We start from the raw sequence: 23,465 nt of genomic DNA on the forward strand, positions 1-23,465 counted from the left end.
CTTTGCAAAAAGCCGCATTAACTGCTTTCTTCTTCTGATTTGCTATGGCTAAGCTAATGAAGAAAAAAAACTTGTGTGCAGCTGCCCTTGACAATCATCATTATGCCAGTCCCTGCCCCAGGGCAGCATAGTACTATTATCATGAAAAAGAAATCTGAATTAACAAAACTTTTCTGAATTTAGCCGAAAGATTTGGTGACTGTGTTTTGTTTCACCAAAGTTTCAAAGAGGTCCTTCCTGTTTTGTATTTCGGTGATTTATATCTCTGAATCTCTGAAATTACCCAAATTACGAATCAACCTCCGGCATTTCACACACCCCTAAAATTTAACCCTAGCAATTAAATAGTAGTGTTATATTTGCAAATGATTGAGGAGGACGTTTCTTCTCCTCTAACAAGAAGAACAATGAGAGGTTGGTAAATAAAGGATCCAACTTTATTTAGGAAAAGAAATTTGTTTCCATTTCTCTCATCCTGGTAGATCAGATTCTGAGGAGAATGGGATCCCAGGACTCTTACATCCTAATAGTGTTTTCCATGGTTAGTATGTCAAAACCAAAAAGTCCATGTGGTCAAAAATTCCATGAAGCTAATAAATTCAATAGACATCAAAACTTCTAGGCATCAGTTGCCTTTTGCAAGGTAAACAACCATTTCTATATAACCTTTGCAGTATCACCTTATTCCTTTTGAAAAACATACCTAGTACCAGGAGACATAAATAACAGAGATGCAAGCTTTGAGGGGTTAACATATGCAAAGCATTTTCATCCCCTCCTTTAGTGTGAATAGATCTCTGATCTAACTGAAACTCTGGTGATGGTATTTCATGTTTGCCTCCTACAATGGCCTCCATCAGGAATCCCATAGCAGCTATTTGCATTGGAAGAAAGGCTTCTGCTGGGGGAAATTGGGTTTTTCATCCATTCTAGGTAAGATATAAAATACCGTACAAAACATGTGAAAATTATTTGGGCAGTAGTTTAGTGGACATGCATACTAATAATTGACTCTTAATAGTAATGCCATTAGGCCAACCTTTGAGGCAAAAATCCATGGAACCTTTCACATTGTACAATTGTAATATAATTCCACTTCAACTGTCACGGCTACCTCCTATGGACTACTGGCATTTATATTTTGGTGAGGTACTAGTAGTGTAAAAAAGGTCTAGGGTTCCACTCAGCAAAATAACAAACCCTCCAAACATTTCACAAATGAAAATTGGGAGGACCCGTGCAAACAATAAAACAATTATTATTATTTATAACCCGCCCTATCTCTCCAAGGGGATTCAACATCAGACCATAGCCAAGATGACAAAGGTTATTAATAAGGAATATTACAAAAACAATGAGAGGCTGCAGCAGTTTGCTTTTGATGGAAATCACTAAGAAGCCCTCCTTCTCTCCTGTCCGTCTGATGCATTAACTGAGTGCAAACTACATTTGCATTTTAACTTCAGTTTGCATCATTTGAAGTATACTGAAGACAAAGGTGGAAAGTGGGAGGTAGAGCAAAAAAACTGAAACATTGTAAAAGTAGCTGAAAAAGTGAGATGATAGAGGGCTAACTGGGGCTGGCCCAAGCTACCTATCTGACCGCATCTCTGCCTATGAACCCACCAGGACTTTGAGATCTTCCGGGGAGACCCTGCTCTCGATCCCACCTGCTTCTCAAGCTCGGCTGGCGGGGACGAGAGATAGGGCCTTCTCGGTGGTGGCTCCTCGGCTGTGGAACACCCTTCCTACGGACATTAGACTAGCACCATCTCTAATGGTATTCCGCAAAAAGGTGAAGACCTGGATGTTTGTGCAGGCGTTTGAGTAATTTAGTGCAATCTGGTAATGGAATATAGGAATGGAACAATGGACGACGAACCTGGACTATGCTTGGATGATGAGAAGATTGGGTACAGTTGTTTTTCGTAATAATTGTGCATTGTAATTGCTTATTGGTAATTTATGGATAATGTGTTAAGTCAATTGTTATATGTTGCATGGAACCACTGCTGTTTCTACTGTTTTTACTGTTTGTGAACCGCTGTGAGTCGCCTTCGGGCTTGAGATACAGCGGTATATAAGCAAAGTAAATAAATAATAAATAAATTATTATTATTATTATTATTATTAACTTTATTTGTACCCCGCTAGCATCTCCCGGAGGACTCGATGCGGTTTACACAGGCCGAAGCCTCAAAACACAATACAATAGAAAACATAACACAACAATAGCAAAGCAAATCAAAACAATAAGCAAAATAACGACAATGGCAGTACATCAAGACATTGTTAAAAACTGGTTCGGCCGGCGCAATGGGGTACAAGGTTAAAAGTGCTGAATGGCAGGAGGCACGTAGGATTAAAAGTGCGGTGTGCAGCGATGATTAGTTATGCTAAGGTGCTACTAGGACTTGGGGTGGGGATTCCTAGTCTGAGAAGGCACAACGGAACAGCCAAGTTTTTAAATTCCTTCTGAAAACAGCTAGAGTAGGGGCCTGTCGGAGATCTTTTGGAAGGGCGTTCCAAAGTCGGGGGGCCGCCACAGAGAAGGCCCTGTCTTATCCCCTTGGAGATAATAAATAATAAATTGGGACAGTTGGAGGGTCACTAGGATGCAAACCACATTATTTCAAATGCTTACCCCATTTGTGGTAAGCATTTGAAATAATGTGATTTACCTTTAGTGAAGTAACTTAAGTGACCATTTAAACTAGGAGAAGGCAACTTGTGATCCTCCATGTGTTGTTATCCTGCAACTTCCATAATGCCTCACATTGATTATGTTTTCTAGAACTGATGGATACTTAGTCCAATAACATCTCCTGGTTCACTGATTGCCCACCTCCATACTAGTATTAGGTCCAAAATCTGATTTAGCTAACTGGCATTGCAGGGTGTCTGATACTGACACCTGGCACAAGATTAGTTTGTAGACCTTTCAATACATAAAAGCTCTTTAAGAATGCTTACTAATAACAATAGTTTTTAAGACTTCTTCTTTCTTATTCTAAAAACATTTCTTTGTGTAGTGCCAAATTCTTTTGTTTCAAAAGGCCTGGTGACCTTGAATCTTATACTTCCATTACAACAAACTTGCATACTGCAATATGGTACCAATAATTTATGCACTTAAACACTACCAACTTCACATTCCATTATAAATATAAGTTAACAATAAAAACCTGGATGAACACCAAGAAATAACCATAATAAATTCAAATGATACATGAAATTTTCAATTTTAATCCAGAGAGGTGAAAGCTATCTGAAGTATATTTTTCTCTGCATCAGGGGTTGTGTAGATGTTAATTTATGGAACAAATGTTTTAAAAAGATTCCTTCCTTAGATAAATTATCAGGCCATTTCTAGCAGTATTATGGAAAGTATTATGGAAAGTTGTAAGAGGCTATAAATATGCAAGAGGTGACCTTATCTTGCTCCTGCTTATGGCTTTACCCATTTTCTGTTAACAAAGAAAATGAAAACTGTAGAACAAAGAGAGGAAAGATTGTAGTGTCTCTAAGGCACCATGGACAGTATCAGGAAATCCATATTTATTTTTGGAGATGCCATGGATTCTTGTCCTACCCGATCACACTAGAGAATGAATCCACTTTAAATCCAGTTGCTGCTTCCTGAAGAAGCAGCAACTGGGGAGGAGCCTTTAACAGCCTCCCTAAACTACTAACCCCAGAATTTTGGAGGAGGCAGAAACCAGATTTAAAGTCGATTCATTCTCTATTGTGATTAATTAATTAGTTTCTTTCAACTCACAATAGCAATAGACTTTGACCTCCTGTGACTTCTTTCTAGGGTAGAAAAGCAAACTAGCTGATCTTCAGTGGAAGAGACAAATGGTATAATTCTGTGGAGAGACTCCCATTTATGGAATAATGGATGCCTGGAAATGACATTTATGTCCAAACTTAAATGCTCCTTCCCCAAACATAACCCCCTCACACTTATTTTTAACTACAATCCTGTTTTTATTCTTTTAATTTTACTTCCTCAGACCACCAGCATTTTATCCAAGCTTTTACTATTTCCTTTTGTTAGATTTCTCAGGCTTTTTATCGGAATATGGATCCTGTAGAGTGACCACCAATCAAAATGCAATAAAACAGGGAACGAATGAATATAGGTTCTTTCACATAATCCACATTTCAGGGAAATATCTTCTCCAAATTTGAGAAAGTGGCATATTGATGTTGCTGCACCATTGCCCTAAGATGATCAGGCTGCAAATGGCATCTATCCATTTTCCCCTCCATGTAAAAATGTATTTCAAAATTAAATCAGATTTTACAAGAGAGTACTGTGACCTCATTGTTCCTTACAATCAGGTTGAACAGTGAGACACTACAAATAAAATGAAATTATACAGGCATAGGCATCGTAAGTGACCAGCATACATAATAAAATTTTTGTTATTCAAGCATCTGTTGTCAAGAATTCCTGATTTTCAGATTCAATATATTCCCTGTACAGTACAGCTTAAGTAGCATTCAAACAAGTAATTGTTGCTGGTTCAGACATCAAAGGAGCATTATTTCTTTACAATACTGTTACAAAGAATGCTTGTGTGTTGTTCTCTTGTAACACGGATACTATTACCAACTAACGCTGATTTCCAGCTACAATCTCTCACAGATTTGCACCTCCTATTTCATAGATTCTTTATGAGAAAATAAGAAAGAATATGTACTTTAATTTCCTATTGCATTATTTCCCAGTCAAAAAATCAATATCCTGTTACTATGGGTAAAAAATGACAAGTGAGGTTTCACAATTGGATTGTTTTCTTCTTTTATCCAGATGTCACTTATAGTTCATAGGTCTGCCAGTATGACACACTAATGCCCAGGAGACTGTGGAAGCTATCATCTCTGCTAAAAGGTTAAAGGATGGGGGGCAGGGACAGAATGAGGTAACAGTACAGAAATTGCTGGGGGGGAAATGCACTCTGACCACACAAAAGGCCATCATATGTTTGGGAAGGACCAAATGAGTGGTGGATTAGAAAGGATCCCAATAACTTCAAATCCAACCTCCCTCCAATACTACAGTTCAAGGATATCCTTATGCAAAATTTGGCTCAATATTCAATATCTCAAAGACAACCATGAAGAACTAAACTAACATTATACCTTTTAAAAATCCAGTCACTAATTTAGTAGACAGTTGGAATGCTGTGGATGTAGTTTATCTGGATTTCAACAAACTATTGGATATTTTGATAAGCAAACTGAGTAAATACTAAAGCTGTGCACAGATCCATGTTTCAAAATGGGCTCTGGCTGTTCCGGCTCTTTCAGCCAGCTGTAATGGCACAGGCTCTGCTGCCATTTTTTTCAGGTTGCAACAATCCATGTTACTGTCAAAAATGATTGCTTCCTGTTTCTTTTGGCTACAGTAAGTGTGTTTTAGCAAAGCTGGGCTTCCATGTTTCTGTTGCGAGCAGGTTTCTGAGAGAGACAGATTGGTGATCTAAATTCTCAGTGCAAGCTGCAACTCTTCATTGCTTAGCTTGCTTTTTGACTCAAATAGCAATAAATAATCTGTTTACTTTCTACACCCTTAAGAAACTGACATGTGGGGAAGAGGTATCCTGACATTTTTTAAGCTGCCATAAAATGAGGAGGTAATTTAAATCTGATGCCTTTAATCCAGGTCTTATTGAAGGATATAAGGAGAAAGGATCCTAGAAAGGCTGGTTTCTTAAAACAGATTCCCTTAAAATGTCATTTAAAAGCCTTGTAAGTTCCCCATTGCCACCAATAGGCTGGATCTTCTCGGATCTTTTACTTGCCAGATTGAAAAAATGATTTTTTTTCCCCAACCAAATTTGGGAGGCTCCTGAAAAACGGATCTGGGGTCCATTGAAATATGGATAACGAAAACAGAATGAGGTTTAACCAAATTGCTCACTTTTATTAAATAAATAGAAATACCATCATATGGATCCTTAATTGGTTGGGGTTTTTTGTTTTTTAAAAAATAACTTTTTATTTTATTATGTAAATGAAAAAAGAAAAGAAAAAAGAAAAAATACATAAAAATGTTAACAAGACATTATATGGTAATCTAATGCAAATCATATGTAAATTATTAAGGTAAAGGTTTTCCCATGACATCAAGTCCAGTTGTGCTTGACTCTGGGGGTTGGTGCTCATCTCCATTTCTAAGCCAAAGAACCAGCATTGTCTATAGACACCTCCAAGGTCATGTGGCTGGCATGACTGCATGGAGCACCATTGCTTTCCCGCTGGAGCAGTAACACATTTGCATGTTTCGAACTGCTAGGATGGCAGAAGCTGGGGCGAACAGCAGGAGCTCACGCCACTTCCCAGATTTGAACCTGCAATCTTTCGGTCAGCAAGTTCAGCAGCTCAGCGCTTTAACCCACTTCACCACCAGGGGCTCCATGTAAATTATTACTGACTGTGCAATTATCACTTCTTATCAAACCTCTACCCCTCTTACCCAAACCCGTGAACCCATCCCCCAAGGGATCACATTGAGTGGGGTCAGAGGTCTTGCATAATTGGTTGGAAAACCCTGATCAGATGTCATCAGTGATTGTGCTTCAAATTAGCAAGATGTTTCAAGTGGGGTGCCTCAGTGTTTTGTCCTAAGGTTGACACTCTTCAATATTTTATTTAATAATTTAGATGATATAGTGGAGGGACTCCTTATCAAATTAACCAATGAAACAAAACTGGGAAGGGTAGTTAACATATTAGAAGATGGGAACATAATTCGAAAGACCCTTGATAGAAAACAGAAGTGATTCAATAATTGCAAAATTATACCTTTAAGCCATAAAAACCAAATGCACAGGGATAGGATGAAGGTCACTTTCCTGCTCTCAAAGTTGAACAATAGTTCAAAGTGCCAAAATCAGCAGCCATGGAAATAATTAGTATCTGGTATCAAACAGCCCAAAGTCAAGAAAACCATAAATCAGAACAAAGTCCAAGGAGTAGAGGTGGAAGGGTCATCAAGGCATTCCAACAGTAATAAATCGGTACTAATAGAGCAATTGTTGAAGCCAGCAGTTTGCTATAAGAAAGCACCCAGTTCAGACCATGATCACATTCTGGTTAGTATTCAAGGAGCCCATTTTGTAACTGTGTTCTCCTCGAGGCAGAAAGCAGCATGGGGCAGACAGCATGGGGCAGACATTAGGGGACAGCATGGGGCAGACATCAAAGGACTTCATCACATGCAGAGAAAAAGGTGTCCTAGCACGCTGCCAGGATACTTCCTCCTCGGAGCCGACTGGATGCCATCACATGATGTAAGGCAACTTCTGGAGGGACTCTGTAGAGGAAGCATCCTGGCAGCATGCTAGGACATTCCCTGGGAAAACGGGAGGCTTCCCATGTTCCTTAGGGAAGAATGGTGGAAAGCTGGGCAGTGTTGCTTCCCCTCGTGGGATGGGGTAAGGGGTGCAGTGTGTGATGTGGTTCCCCCACCACCATTGCTGCCCCATGGATTTGCCATGGTGCATGGCAAATCATCCCCACTGGCCCACAGATTTGGACCTCAATGTGATGATGTCCAAAGTCTTCATCTTTTTCAGGGGTTGGGGAGTCTTTCTTCCAATTCCTCTTCCTTTTGGGAATCTTGCTGAACTGAAAGACGACTCGGCTGGCTATCAGGTGTCTGTTCCACTAATGATATTTATTATTTATTTATTTACTGTATTTTTATACCACCTTTCTCAGCCCAGAGGAGGTATACAAATGTTAGGTTCTGGTATGTTATTTTTAAAAAGATATGGATATGTTGGAGCAAGTTCAGATAAAGGCAATAAGGACGATAAGAGGAATGGAAAACAAAACATACGAGAAGAGGTTGACGAGCCAGGCATGTGTTCAGCTTGGTGAAGAAAATACAGGGGGGGGGGGGGTGATGGGATTGTACTTTTTGAATACCTCACAAAGCAAAGTGTGAAGTCTTATTTTCTGCTGCCTAAGAATATATAACTAAGCCCCCTTCTACACTGACATATAAAATCCAGATTATCTGCTTTAAACTGGATTACATGGCAATGTAGACTCATATAATCCAGTTCAAAGCAGATAATTTGGATTTTTTTTTCATGTCAAGAGCAACTTGGAAAACTGCAAGCCACCTCTAGTGTGAGAGAATTAGCCGTCTGCATGGACATTGTCCAGGGGACACCCAAATGTTTTAACATCCTGTGGGAGGCCTCTCATGGCCCCTCATGAGATGCTGAAACTGACAGATGGAAACTCACTCTGCTCCCCCGATTCAAACCACCAACCTTGCCAGCACAAGGGTTTAACTCATTGTGCCACCAGGGGTTCCTATAATTTGGATTATCTTCTTTGATAATCTGAATTATATGGCAGTGTAGCAGGAGCCTAGGACTCTTGCAGAGATCTTCTAGTTAGAATGTCTTTAAAAGGAGGCAGGACAGATCACCCTGGGGATGCCATAGCTGGAGCATTTGGACCAGTTGGAGCAGCCCATTTCAAGTCCATGATTCTAAAATTCTATATTTAAAAACATACCCTGAAGATCAATTTGTGTATTTATTTTGAGCTATTGTGTGAAAAACTGGACACTTAGAACCTCACAGTGCAATGCTACCTCAAATATATGCCAGCTGAAGAGACTTAAAAATGCTTTTCTGCCAGCAGAACCCTCTTCTGCCAGCTAGACACAACAATCTGCCCAGACTGTAATTTCCCTGCATCAGAGCTGTTCTGCTATCTAAGATTGGCAGGCAGACAAACCAGTAGGGGGCAGAGGAGGGTCAGGGTAAAAGAGGAGCACAGTTATACCCAATCCAAATCTCCACCAGCCAGAGACATGCCCACAATACACACACAAAGTTGGGCTGTACATATATTTCAATACCCTTAGGCTGGGAAGGGTAAATGGAATAATTATGCCTTACGTCATATGATTATGTCCTAGAAAAAGTGGCTATTGTATAAGTTCCTTCTCTTTTTTTAGGGGAGCATGAAGATTAAAACACACGCAGCACAGATCTTCTGGGATGAGATAAGTAAGAAGGTCCTCTGAAATCCACTTGTGTGACTGGTCACCTCTGAGTCATTGACAATACAAAAGCCAAAATTGGAAACATATTCTTCTTTCTTCTCTCTGCAGTGAATATTCCATGCCAAATATAAAGAATCTCACTCATTTGAAGCAATGGAATTAATTGTACCAATCACTCAATTGCTGTTCATTTTTAAGGCTCTCCCTGATAAATGACAGCCTGCATAAGAAATACAAATAAAAGTTCCTGCACAACAGCCAGCCATGAGAAGCCAGCTGCTTCTGTGGCAGCTAAATGTGGCATCAGGCATGAGGTAATGGGTCCAGCATTTGCGTAATACCCAGCTAGACAAATAATATGACAAACCAGAGCCAGGAAAGAGATGTACTTTCCACCACAAGGGTATGTAGCAAAGTGTGCCCAGTTGCTGCCATTCCCACCAAGGCTCAGATTCCATGTAGCCTTACTTATACAGCACATATACAACACATTTACCATACTCAATAAACACAATTTGCAGGGACAGTCCTGTTTAATCCTCTTTTATCCCTATTTTCAGATATATATATCAGAGGGCTGGCTGCAAAACCCTCCTGGCAAAACACAGAGTAGGCTTTATAAAACAGCAGCAGTCCTGCCGCACTTACCGTTGTACTGATAGAGCAAGGAATGCCATGCCTATTTCAATTCATTTGCATGCTTCTCCCAAGACCAAAATCTAAAATAGAAAAGAATTTACAAAGATATTTTAAGAAGATTTGGCATGCAGCCCGCTCTTCTCCACAATAAGCTAGTTTATTTATTTATTTATTTATTTAAGAGACTTATGTCACATGGAGAGAGAAAAAGACATTCTCAAGGTGGCTTACAGAAATGTGCAAATACCATAAAAGAAATGACTGTATCTATTTTATACCCTGCCATTCTCCCAGTATGGAACCCAAGGCCATTCACTACACAATATATTGTGTTTATATCTAACTATATTGTACTCAGATAATAAAGCTAATGTTATTAAGTATCTTGAGGTTATTTTTCATACTCCTATTTTCAAGAGTGTAGCTATATGCTAAAGCAGTGTTTCTCAATCTTCCTAATACTGCAACCCCTTAATACAGTTAATAATAATAATAATAATAATAATAATAATAATAATAATAATACTTTATAAAACAGTTCCTCATGTTGTGGTGAACCCCAACCATAAAATTATTTTTGTTTGCTACTTTCTAACTGTAATTTTGCTACTGTTATGAATCGTAATGTAAATCTCTGATATGAAGGGTGTGTTTTCATTCACTGGACCAAATTTGGCACAAATTCCCAATACACCCAAATTTGAATATTGGTGGGATTGGGGGGATTGCTTTTGTCATTTGGGAGTTGTAGTTGCTGGGATTTATAGTTCACCTACAATCAAAGAGCATTCTGAGCTCCACCAATAATGAAATTGAACCAAACTTGGCACACAGAACTCCCATGACCAACAGAAAATACTGGAAGGGTTTGGTGGATTTTGACCTTGAGTTTTGGAGTTGTAGTTCACCTACATTCAGAGAGCACTGTGGACTCAAGCAATGATTGACTTGGCACGAATACTCCATATGCACAAATGTGAATACTGGTTGACTTTGGGGAAAATAGACCCTGACATTTGGGAGTTGCAGTTGCTGGGATTTATAGTTCACCTACAATCAAAGAGCATTCTGAACCCCACCAACAATAGAATTGAGCCAAACTTCCCACACAGAACCCCCATGCCTTGAAGAGACTTGCTGGCATGAGCCACCCTCACACGCTCTCCCTTGCCTGCACATGCGCACCATGCTGCCATGCACCGAGCACGCCTGCTCTCCCCTCCCTGCTTGGAGTCTCAGAAACAGCCCTCCCCTTGGCTGAGAGGCGAGCCAATCGCAGTGGAGGAAGGCTTTTGGTGGGAGGATTCACAGCCTGTTTCAAAAAAGGAAGAGGACAAGCAAAGAGATCTTCAGCGTTCTCTGCCAAAGGGGTTCCTAAGACCATCAGAAATATATGTTTTCTGATCGTCTTTGGTGACCCCTTGAGACCCCCTCATGAACCCCTCCAACCGGGGTGCCTACCCCCAGGCTAAGAAACGCTTTGCTAAAGCAATCTCTAAAGTCCTAATTAAACCCATAGATTTTGTTGAGTTGTCAACAACTAGATAAGAAGCTATTGATTGAGACAAACCCAAATGTAATTTCAAAAGTAACAAGAAAATTCTCAAGGGCAATGTCTTAGAACTACACATGGCACAGTCCGGTTTTATATGGTGGCTGTGCTCCGGGGAACCACCACTGGAGACACAATGTCTCTAGAGATCCCAGGTCCACCAACCACCTTTCTAGACCACTGCTAATGGGGTCCCCTTAGCTCAATGTTGGGGTCACAAAAAACAGGAAAACTTTTCTGAACATCACCTAGTGACTGTTTTAGATATTTCCATGGATCTGTTGTGTAGTGTTTACACTGGATTCTGCAAAAGATGCTTCAGGAAAATCAGCCTGTTTAGCAAGCCTTGCAAATGCTGATTTGTTATCAGTAAATGTTAACCTGCTTATATGCCTATATACCTGGGGTCATGTAAAAATTATCTGGCCAAAAAGGATCCTGAGTGGAAAAGTTTAAGAAGCCCTGCCCTAGGCCCCTTCAATAATCTGGGTCCTAACCTACAAATGCTTGTGCCACAGTACATATGCTATCCATTAAGATATAGTAAGATTTTTAATGGGAATTTTTAAAATCTGCAACAGACTTAGATAAAAACTACATCTGCTGATGGCAGGCATATGTGCACAAACTTGAGCTAGTGACTGAATCTGCAGAAGAACAGACAAATCTGTAAAACACAGAATCCAATGCTTCATGAATTTTTGCCCCAGTTCTTCTTCTCCTGGTGAAATTCCAAGCCCAAACATTTTGCAACAGCAAATAAAAAGTTGAGAATAAATGCGTTCAAAGGTAAAACATAGTGAGGTTCTAGACAAAGAAAGTAGGAAGTAGGAAGTGTCATATATTTTTAAAAATATAATATGTTTGGGCATCACATTACCAGTTGAATTGTAAAATTGCCCCCAAATCAAAGTATTGTATCCTTGTTGCTAATATTTTCCTACCTTTATGCCAAGATCTGTATGTAAGAGCCACAAATGCTGTCTAAATGTGGTTAATGAGCTTACTCAGTCAGTAATTCATATAATAACATGGTCTGTGTGGAAGTTTTCTCTTTTTCCTGGAAGCAATATGCTTACTTATTTTTTAAAAAAACTAATAAAGAAATAGCCATGAATATTGAGCATAATGCTGTGATCTGAACAGTTCTTGTGGTTTAATTAGCACCAAAGAATGTTTTGCCAATCTCAAATTGTCTCTTAAAACAGTTTGAAATTGTATTAAATGTGTCCAAGATTCACCCAGCTATTCTTTTATAAATCATTTCTCAGAATTATTTTGAATGGAAAACAGATGTATATCTTATATGTTTATAGTTCAAGCCTGGCTTCCAGAACACGCTTCCTCATTAAAACAGAGAAATATAATACCATGCTTTTGTTTTCCAAACAAAAATCAATAGTCTGCAGGCCAGGAAACATTTCAAAGACTGAAAAATGTACAGAAACCAGCATATCCAGCCTCTCATTGAAATAAGTGGTAAAGTGTGTAAATGATCCATGTCTCTTAAAGCACACACAGCTGCCCCAGTCTATACATACACTGAATCGGTCCACATACACGGTATGACCCCCATATCCATGGAGGATATATTCCACCCTGAGGAGACCTGAAACAGTGGATAGTAATGAATCCTATATTTTGACTATACTTGGGCTGAATGCACACCACAGAATTGTGCTGGAGGACCTAGAGAGACCCAAAACCAATATTTTTTGGAGCATGAGTAAATGAAACCATGGATATCAAATCCGTGGATAAGGAAGTAGCAATGCATATTCTTTCATAGGTGAGCATCCATAACAAAACACCAGATGCTGGGGCTATATATATCCTCAAACCAGTCAGAAAATTAGTGATCAATTAAGTGCTTAGGAGTAGAAGCAAGGTCTTAATCCAGATACTACACATGATTCCTGGACCTTGGAAGGCTGCAACCACCCACTCAATGTCATAACACACTCACCAACACACAACCTCCTATGTTGCACACATAATTACAACATTTACCTGAACAGATTTCTAATGCCTTCTACAGTCCATGGAGACAATTCTGAAGAAAGTTTCCAAGGAGATAGAGAAAAGTTCAAGGCTTAACCCCTGCTTCCAAATTAAAACTTGTAAAGTGATGAGGCACAAACATAATCAATACTTTTGTCCACATATGCCCAATTCATGAGTTTATAAAGTGTATTAAATTAACACGTAAAGAGAAGAGCACATTAGCTATACATGTAGACTTATTATTCTTACAGAGGATAAAGCAGAGTTGCACAAACTGCAATGATGTGCCTTGCAGTTGTATACTGTGCATTGCATTTGCACATTGCACAAGTGCATCCAGTCATTGTCATATAGTGCAGTGTTGCTATTCTTCATAAGGGTTATATAGTATTGATACAACATATCTCTGCTTGCACATATTTACGCTAGGCTGAGCCAAGTCTGGACTGATGATCCTATACTTGTGGACTCTCCTCATGTTCAGTAAACAAGTGACTACAACTGTAATGGTTTAGATGTCACTGAAAATTTATATAGTATTTTCAAGGATTCACAGCAGCTTATATACATGGCTTCATTGTAATCATTACACATATTTTTCAAGATAAGACGGCAGGATTATACCCCATTTTCCTAATCATGGGACTGAGGGCATGAACAGGTAATTGTATTAAATCATGTAGTGGGTTCATGGCTTCAGTGAGATTGAAATCAAGGGCAAATAATATGCTGATGCCTTTTTCCCTTTCATTACGCTATGTAACATGATTTTTGTTCCTGGTTATAAATGCCATTTCCTATTTGGTTCTATCATAAAAACATGTAAAATGTTTATTAAACTGCAAAAAAACTTTGTTTTTGTGGGACATCCTGCAGCACATTTTGCTATAGTTCTTCAATGAATATCTCATGGAGTCTCAACCAATAGTTTGTGGCACCCATAAAAATGAAGTTCCTGGAGTATAAAAACTACTTTCAAAGTACCACATAATTAAATAAGAAATAACACTTTTCAATCAGGAACAGAAACTTTTCAAATTTTGTTACATAGTGTTATGATTTAACAAAGTAGTCCTTCTGTTTTCAGACTACACAAGAGTCCGGTTAACAAAATCAGAGACTGCAAAGAAAAATCACTTTTAAGAAGAATACATTTTATGTCATACTATATTATGGCAGTGGTAGTGTGATGTTCTGAGATCCAGAATATCCTACTACTGCTTAAATATGGACAGCTTCAATCTGCCTTTGTATTTAGTGAGTATCAATCAGTTGTACACATAACATCAATATGATAGCAGGGTTGGACTGAATGGCACTTATGGTCTCTGCAAACTCTCTGATTCCATAAAATGTCAGAGAGATATAGTTTTCATAACAGTTTTCAATTATTAATTAAATTATTCTTTATTTCCCTTTACTCCAAACAATAACAACATATTTTTATGTTCTTAAAACCAATTATAAAGGAGAAAATAACATTATGAAATATTCTTCTCAGAAAATCTTCTCAATTAAAGCAGTGGACCTTTAATTTCTGTGATGGTGGAATTAACAGTGTCATTAGTAGGACACCAGAAAGGCTGAGAACCATTTGTTTGCTTCAAAACTAACTTTCCAAGTCCAGCATATAAAAACACTTCTCATGCAATCATGCACTCTAAAGTAAATGCTTCAAAAATCCATCTTGTCCTGATATCCTGTTTTGTTTTCTAATTTTAATCTCTAGAGAAATATTCCCAAATTGTTAGCAGAAGTGAATGAAGATCATTGTTTTTCTAGTAATTCACTACTAAGTGGTGAATTGCATGAATAACAACTTTGCTTTTAAAATACAGGAGCCAAGAAAGAAACCATCTTGCATTTTAATGGTGTGTTTCATAATTTTATTGAACATTCAGTAATTGTCCAACTGCTAATCTATTCAAATAGATGGAAATATTGAAATGTGATAGGTATCGGTCCATCACCTACCCCCTCCCGCCCTGCCCCGCCCCATCTCCCCACACAGATTTTCATCCTTTAACATGACTTTTTGAGCTTCATGTGCTTACTATACATTGGTCCATCCCTGTCTTAGAAAATGCAATGAAACGTTTTTGAGTGATAACAGTTGGATCTGGGATTTGTAACACTCTCATGCCCAACTCAGCAGTTTATACAGTCCCCTCCTATGACAAGCTGAGCAGCTCCACCACCACCACCACCCCTCCAGATATTTGATGTTCAACTTCCTGTAGCTCTGGATGATAAAGGGTTATAAGAATTATAGTCCAAAACACTTAGGCATGATCTTTTGTTGACTTCTCTGGGTCAGCCTAAAATGAATGGATGGCAACCACATGGTCCTTTGACGCTGCCACTGTATGCAAAGATACTATTTTCTTGTCCTTCTCTAAAGACACACTAAACTAGAAACTTTCTGAGCCCGCATCTAAGAACAAAGTTATCAGATAAACTTCTCACCACATTCAATATACTTTGCAACTAAGGGCCCTATCACACACACCTATACCCCACTTTTGATGCTGTTTGCTTACTGGCCCTATCACATGACGCAAGGTCTATTTGGCCAGTAACTCATAGGCATTTATAGACAAAGAATCTGCTGCAAGTACCTTTTATAAAATGGGAATAAACCTGGATGATGAAATTCTATCACAGCACTATAAACTTTGTGGGATAATCAACTCAGCTGATGAAAGCAATCCCTATGGAGCTAAGATAGATCTGTTATTTTGGATAAAACATACAAAATGTTATTATAGCTGAGTGAAAACCAACACACACTTACATGAATGTTTTGACAAGATCAATGTTACATCACAGCAGTATAATCTCAAGAAGAACAAACATGGTGTTGAAGTTTGAGCACTGAACTAGGATTCCAAGAGATCAGGGTTCAAAATATTGCTTGGCCAAGAAAACTCACTAAGTGACCCTGGGCAAGTCACACTCACTCAGCCTCAGAGAAAGATAGTGCCAAACCAGCTGTGAACAAACCATGCTAAGAAAACACTGTGACATGGTCATCATAAATCAGGAACAACTTGAAGACATACAACAATGTCAAATAATCTCTACATAGAGGAAGCAGAAAGCATTGGTAAATTCAGCATTCTATATCATAGGCATAATATGCAGAATTTCTTTACCAAATTGGCTATCCTGAACACTTACCAAGCTATCCATAACAGCCATCAGAAATTGGTCAACAGCAGCAGACAAACTGTTCACAAAAGTGAAAAACATGTATGGGATAGGTATCTAAATAGCCTGTTCTCCACACACATATTGTTGTTGTTACTGTTGCTGTCAATAATGTAATAGTAACATTCACAGGAGACATAATATTTGCATTCAAGCTGTTTAAAATCCAGTGTAAGAGAAAAGAGAAAAATTATGCAATAGCTCTTCATTTCTTTTCTTCTCTCCCTAAAATGAGATTTGCCATGATGTGCAGTATCCCATGAGATATGCTGAAAAGTGATATTTTGAGGACAAATACTAGTTTCATTCAGTCCACAGCTTGGTGCATTGGAACCATCTCAACGTGTGGTCTGATACACAACTGTGGCATTTCACATTATTTGCAAGCTGTCTCTACTATTTCTCATCTCACAGTTGACTGAACCAGATTACTGCTTTTGACATTAACCTGAGCATTTCAAAGCCAGCTTTGAACCAAGACGAAAACATCCACGGTCTTGTAGCACAGCAAGACAGACACATGCGAAGGTCTCCGAGCAATTATCTTTCACAAAAGAGTAAACAGGATGTTTTTATACTGTAATAATTTTCCAAATCATTGCTTTTCTTTTCCCATACTTTTCCTGCTCAGTGTGAAGGAGAACATTGCCAAAGAGCAGTAGTTGTACAGTAATAAGGAGGAAATACACAATAGGTGTGAAAAGTTAAAACATCTGAGCTGAATACAAAAAGAGCTCTATCCATGGAACCAGATTTAATTACAAGTTTGGGGCAGCTTCATCAAGCAGCTGAGGTGATCGTACTGAGAGTCTTACCCTTTCAAAACCATATTCCACTTCCTAGAAAGTGCAAATGATATTTCTCTTCACCAATGGAGGAGATGTTTTAAAATAAGAATCCACTACACCTTTCTAATCTAAAACCTATTACAGAGATACAGAGAACTGCTACCAAAGACCCCATTGCTGCTTTTAAGGGGAGGAAAAAAATCAAAACTGGCAGGTTATTAATTTTGCTCCCCCTCAGGAAGAAGGTAAATTTATGATTACTGAAACATTCTTAGGTACAAAGATTTTTGCAAAGACTCTGTGTCGTTAGATATGCCTTCCGTGTGCTTAGATTAGCTTACTCACAAATAAGCACACACAAAATAAATTGCAGGCTGTCTTTATAGTTCCTGGGAAGGTTAATCTTTGTCTTAATATTTCCTAGCACTTGATAATTTAGTACATCAGAGAGAGGCCAACGACTTAGGAGGTTTGGCAGTGCAATTTTGTCAGAACATTTTAGGGGGCTTAGCCCTCTCTCCAGCCTATTTTTGGAGGACTCACGTTTCCCCAACCTCCCTGTTCCAGAGTGGCATTGCACCCCAATAAAAATGCTGCCATCTGTATGTAATTTTTATTCAACTCCAAATATCTAGCATTGCAGTAACTTAAAACTTCAGTTGGATGTTCAGAAAATAAGTTAGGCATTCAATCAAAAATTCTGGGAAGTTAATGGTTTTCAATCTTTCATTCTCTGTAATATTAGAAATTGCAAGGGGGGATCTTAATTGGGGGCAATATCTTCATTTGCCACTCTTCAATAGCTATATTCTTCCTGTTTCTTTTCTACAGTAGCATCTTTTCTGCACAATTCCAAGGAGACATATCTTGCTGGTTTCCCTACCCTTTTCCATGTTTGTTTGTAGCCCACCAAAGTACAATGTATGCACTATTGTGACTCTCTTTAAAAAATGAAAGTGCGCATTCCACATTTTGCTGTCCAGACTTCCTCCCCACCTCCCTTTATGCATGATGACAGAAAGGTGCATTTCCAGCAGCCCCCAACCATCTTGAAACAGAACCACAGTGTGTAAGCATTCATCTACACTGTAGAAACAATACACCTTGACACTTTCATGGCCCAATTCTATGGAATCCTGGGAAGTGATTTTGGTGAGACACCAGCACTCTTTAGCAGAAAAGGCTAAGGACCTCAGAAAACTGAAACTGAAACTCCCAGAATTCCATAACATTGAGCTATGACAGCTGAAGTGGTGTCAAATAGCATTAATTCTACAGTAATGGTTCCCAATCTTTATTTGACCAGGGCTCACTTGACCAGGGACTACTTGAACAGCGACCACTTTGACTGAGGACCACTTTGACCAGAGGCCACTCTCCAACATTAATGCCAAAAGGAGCAGGGCTGGTTAACTCTATGGAAAGGAGCAAAAACAAAATAAATAAACATTTTAATATGTTTGTATTGCCGACACAGGTAGAATAATATCACCATCCATCACCGTTTCAGAATACATAATCAATATTATTTTCTTAATGTTCTTATCTTTACCTAAATAATTAAAGAGTAAGGAGGTTCGTGGACCGGATTTTCATTCTCGTGACCCACTGCTGGGCCATGGCCCACAGGTTGAGAACCACTGTTCTACAGTACAAAGCCAATGTAGGTCACCTTAACACAAACCCTGAACTTTTTTCTTCTAGCGAACAATGACTAAGATCAAGCATTTAATTTTTGTGTTTTATCATAAGTATTAGATATTAGATCAATAGCAACCAAATTGTTAGTTCAACAAAACCAGATAATATTGATTCCTGTGGTAGTGGGGAAGGGCAATAGTTTGCTAGGAAAGCAGACTGTGGTTTTATTGCAGTGATAAATATAAATCAGCTGAAATACTCATCCACCAAACTTTCCATTAAGACAGAAAAAGAAAGGTTTCTTTCTTTAATTAAAATGTTCAGAGAACATAGGAAAGTAGTAAGCATTACTCATGGTAAAACTCAGGGTAGAAAGTTTTGTTTCATGACTCATTCAATCAACACAAAAGCAGTATATACGCAGAATCTCAAGAGTTTTAAAGGACAAATTCAGTTCATCCAGAGATTAATGTAATAGTCAGCTCCTTAAGCAAAAGGTGAAAACTGAATAAATGATGTAGTGAGAGGGCTGCAGAGAAAGATAGAGGGAAAGGTGCTACAAGAATACCTAGATATTTGAATGAAGTCAGATCCCCAGCACAAGATGAACTCTGTCTAAGGTGCTAAAGGAACTCAAGATATAATTTCAGAGCTTCTATCTATAATCTTTGAATTTGGGGGAGGGGGAGGCTTACTGGAGGTGGCAAATATAATCATTGCAAGGAGGATCCAAGCAAAAACCAGTCAATTCAGGATAAGTTCTCAAAGTCACATTGAACTGCCAGTTTATGAACACTTCAAAATAAATGCTATGATTACCAAAAGCCAGCATGGGCTTCTACGTGGGGTTGCCTTTGAAGACAGCTCGGAAGCTCCAACTAGTCCAACGCTCGGCAGCCATGATTTTAACAGGAGCGGAGCACAGGGAGCATACAACCCCCCTGTTGTGCCAACTCCACTGGCTACCGATCTGCTACTGGGCTCAATTCAAAGTGCTGGCGTTGGCCTTTGAAGCCCTAAACGGTTCCGGCCCAAGCTACCTATCTGACTGCATTTCTGCCTATGAACCCACCAGGAGTTTGAGATCTTCCGGGGAGGCCCTGCTCTCGATCCCGCCTGCTTCTCAAGTACGGCTGGCGGGGACGAGAGATAGGGCCTTCTCGGTGGTGGCTCCTCGGCTATGGAACGTCCTTCCTACGGACATTAGACTAGCACCATCTCTAATGGTATTCCGCAAAAAAGTGAAGACCTGGCTGTTTGAGCAGGCGTTCCAATAATTAGTGCAATGATTGTTAATGAACACTGGAATGGAACAATGGATGACGAATCTGGAACATGTTTTTGATGACGAGGCAACAGTGAATGGGTATTGTAGTAACTGTTTATTAATTGTGTAATGTGTTAGGTTGTTAACTGTTTTTATACTGTAGCACTGAATTTTTGCTGTTCGTATTTGTTGTGAACCGCTGTGAGTCGCCTTCGGGCTGAGAACAGCGGTATATAAGTAAGGTAAATAATAATAATAAATAATAAATAAGAACAAGTCATGCCAAATTAATATTATCTTTGGTAGAGTTAAAAGCTTGTTATCAGTGCATCCCTATTTAACTTCACCATCTTCTCCTTCATTCTGGGTTAAAGTACAATATACCGCTATATGGAAGTTGTCCTGGGAATAGTTCGCAGAAATTGATAAAAGCTACTAAACAATACCACAGTTCTGCAAGAGTTGCTGTCCTGCTTCAGACAACATGTTGATAGTACTGCTTCGCCAGAAAAACTGAACCCTACATAAAAACTCCAACTATCACCCAAGTCAAAAAAGAAGCACCATTAAAGCCCTGGCAGACCGTGCAAAAAGAATCTGCTAACCCCACCTCCTCCAAGGTGAACTACGCCACCTAAACAGGGCTTTACAGGCCAATGGATACTCCACCTCAAACATCAGAAGAGCTGCAAGACTGAGAACAAGCCACAAGAGTAAAGACAATGATCCACCCAGAGAAAAAGTGTTCTTGCCATACATCAAGAGAACCACTGACCACATAAGGAAGCTGATGAGTAAACACAACCTACAAACAATCTACAGATCCACTAAGAAAATCCAACAAATGCTACATTCAGCAAAGGACAAAAGGGATCCTCTCACCTCTGGAGGAGTCTACCGTATACCATGCAGCTGTGGACAAGTCTACATAGGGACCACCGAAAGCAGCATTGCCCGAACATGAATCAAGGAACATGAAAGGTACTGCAGACTAATTCAACCAGAGAAGTCAGCCATAGCAGAGCACCTGATAAACCAACCTGGACACAGCATATTATTTGAGAACACAGAAATGCTGGACCACTCTCACAACTACCATGTCAGGCTACACAGAGAAGCCATTGTAATCCCCAAGCATTTGGACAGTTTCAACAGAAAGGGAAAAAACCTTGAAAATGAACAAAATCTGGCTGCCAGTATTAAAAAAACTCTAAAATTATAACAGTAAATAAAGACAGGGGAGCTCCAGACAAGAAACAATCAGGGACAGCTAATAATAACCTCTCAACAAAGGATTCCCCCAGGCAGTAAGAAGCCACACCTAAAAAAACTGGTAGGCCATTAAATGTTAACCAAGGCATATTCAGAAGTTGTGAGGTCTGTTGGAAACTAGGCAATTGGGGTTTATATATCTGTGGATTGTCCCAGATGGGAAAAAGAACTCTTGACTGTTTGAGACAAGTGTGAATGTTGCAATTGCCTCAGACAGACAAGAGTTCTTTCTCCTACCCTGGACGTTCCACATGTATATAAAACCCATTTTCCTTGTTTCCAACAGACCTCACAACCTCTGAGGATACCTGCCATAGATGCAGACAAAATATCAGAAGAGAATGCTTCTGGAACATGCCCATACAGCCCAGCAAAAGGCTGCTGATTATTGATTTGAGATAGTGGAAGAAGGCACAAATGAATAGTACAAATTCATATGTGAGGCAGGCTACTAAAATAAAACATTGGCTTTATATATAAAGCTAATCTATAGCATATCTTTAACAGAATAGACAGTAATTAATCTTGCAGGAGCTAAATGATAAGACAGTTATCATTTATCAAATCTGTAAGGCACTTAGAAAGGGAACACTGGTAAGAGTAACAGACTCACTTATTCCTTTCTGGAATAACTAAGACATGCCCCTTGAGTTCAAGCATATTCAAAAGCACTCTTGCTCAAGTTCTTCCGCTGTATGAAGGTGAAAAGAAATCCTTTTTTTAAAAAAAAATTGTAAGTTACATACATTAACAACTTACATTGTAAACAAAAACAAAACAGTGAACATTTTACAAATACATAGCCCCACCACCAAGGCCTGAATAGGTTCCCTTTCCTTCACCATGCATTTATAAGTCAACCATTAATCAAATGTAATATCCAAAATTCCTGACCAACAGGGTTATATTGTTTCCATTTTCACTCTCTAAAGCATATTTAATAAAGACCAACCAGCATGCACCAAAATCTGATCTGTTAGTTTTCCCCCGATCACCCTCATTTCCATTGATAGTTCATCTTTTAAGGCTACGTTCCATACTTCCCCATACCACGCTTCCAGTGTAAGATTAGTTACTATTTTCCAATTCCTTGCAATTATCATTCTTGCCACTGTGAGTAAAATAATCACCAATTCTTTCTTTTCCGTTTCTAAATTCAACATTGCTAACCTAGCATCCAGAATAATATTTAGTCCCATAATATTGCCTATTTTGGTAAATATGACATTCCAAAAACTCTTCAATTGGGGGCATTCTCACCATAAACGAAAATATGTCCCCTTGTGCATGCCACATCTCCAGCAGAGAAATCCTTTTGATAGCAGATATTGGATTGTACTCTTGATGGAAAGTATATTTGCATTGCACTGTGATACATATCTCCATCTACCTCTAGAGCTACTTGAGTCTCTCAAGATGTTGGACTTCAACTTCCAGAAGCCTCAGTCTAGATAGAAAATTGGGGATTCTAGAAACTACAGTCAAAGAACATCTAGATTTTGAAATCTCTACTTTCAAGGAAGGAAATGGGAAGCTCCTTTTTCTCTTCCTCCTTTCCTTGTTTCGTTTTGACTTATGCCAAACTTTCAAGGAGATGCTTCATTGGCCCCTAATTGAGCTTATAATTTTGTAAGGTAAGTAAATTGGGTCCTGTTTAGCTAATACAAGGCAGCCTCTCTGCCATACTCAAATGCAGTCTGAAATTGGGCAATTAGCAAGGCCAGATGTCCAGGCTATTTTATTACCTGCTCTTCTCTACTTTTCCCCCAGAGAATTCAGCCAATATTAGTCAGCAGAAGCCTTGCTTGCAGGCACTCCAGGGAGGGGCAGATAATTAAATGAGGGGGATCCGAAACATGGCTACACCTATAAATTGCATTACTATATTCATTAAAAAAACAACACTTTGGGAGGACATGCCATATTTTATGCGAATTCTTGATTCCTTTCTCCCCACCCCCACCCCTGCAGCCTGAATATGTAATTTACAAGAAAGGGGACTTGAAGCCTTAAGTGCTTATGGGCTTTATTCACCATGCTGTATTGATG

At 39.0% G+C, this 23,465-nt stretch overlaps 1 protein-coding gene across 1 annotated transcript in view; it reads right to left on the reverse strand.

The window, feature by feature from the left end:
- Nucleotides 1–9,763, reverse strand: part of INSC (INSC spindle orientation adaptor protein) — a 123,811-nt gene extending 114,048 nt beyond the window's left edge. The window contains exon 1 of the mRNA XM_060767571.2: nucleotides 9,692–9,763. Within this exon, the coding sequence (XP_060623554.2) occupies nucleotides 9,692–9,720 (29 nt within the window). The 5' untranslated portion in view covers nucleotides 9,721–9,763. The remainder of the gene's footprint in view (nucleotides 1–9,691) is intronic.
- Between the last annotated feature and the right edge of the window lie 13,702 nt (nucleotides 9,764–23,465).

The sequence above is a fragment of the Anolis sagrei genome, chromosome 1 (assembly GCF_037176765.1).
Source record: "Anolis sagrei isolate rAnoSag1 chromosome 1, rAnoSag1.mat, whole genome shotgun sequence".
NCBI lineage: Eukaryota > Metazoa > Chordata > Lepidosauria > Squamata > Dactyloidae > Anolis > Anolis sagrei.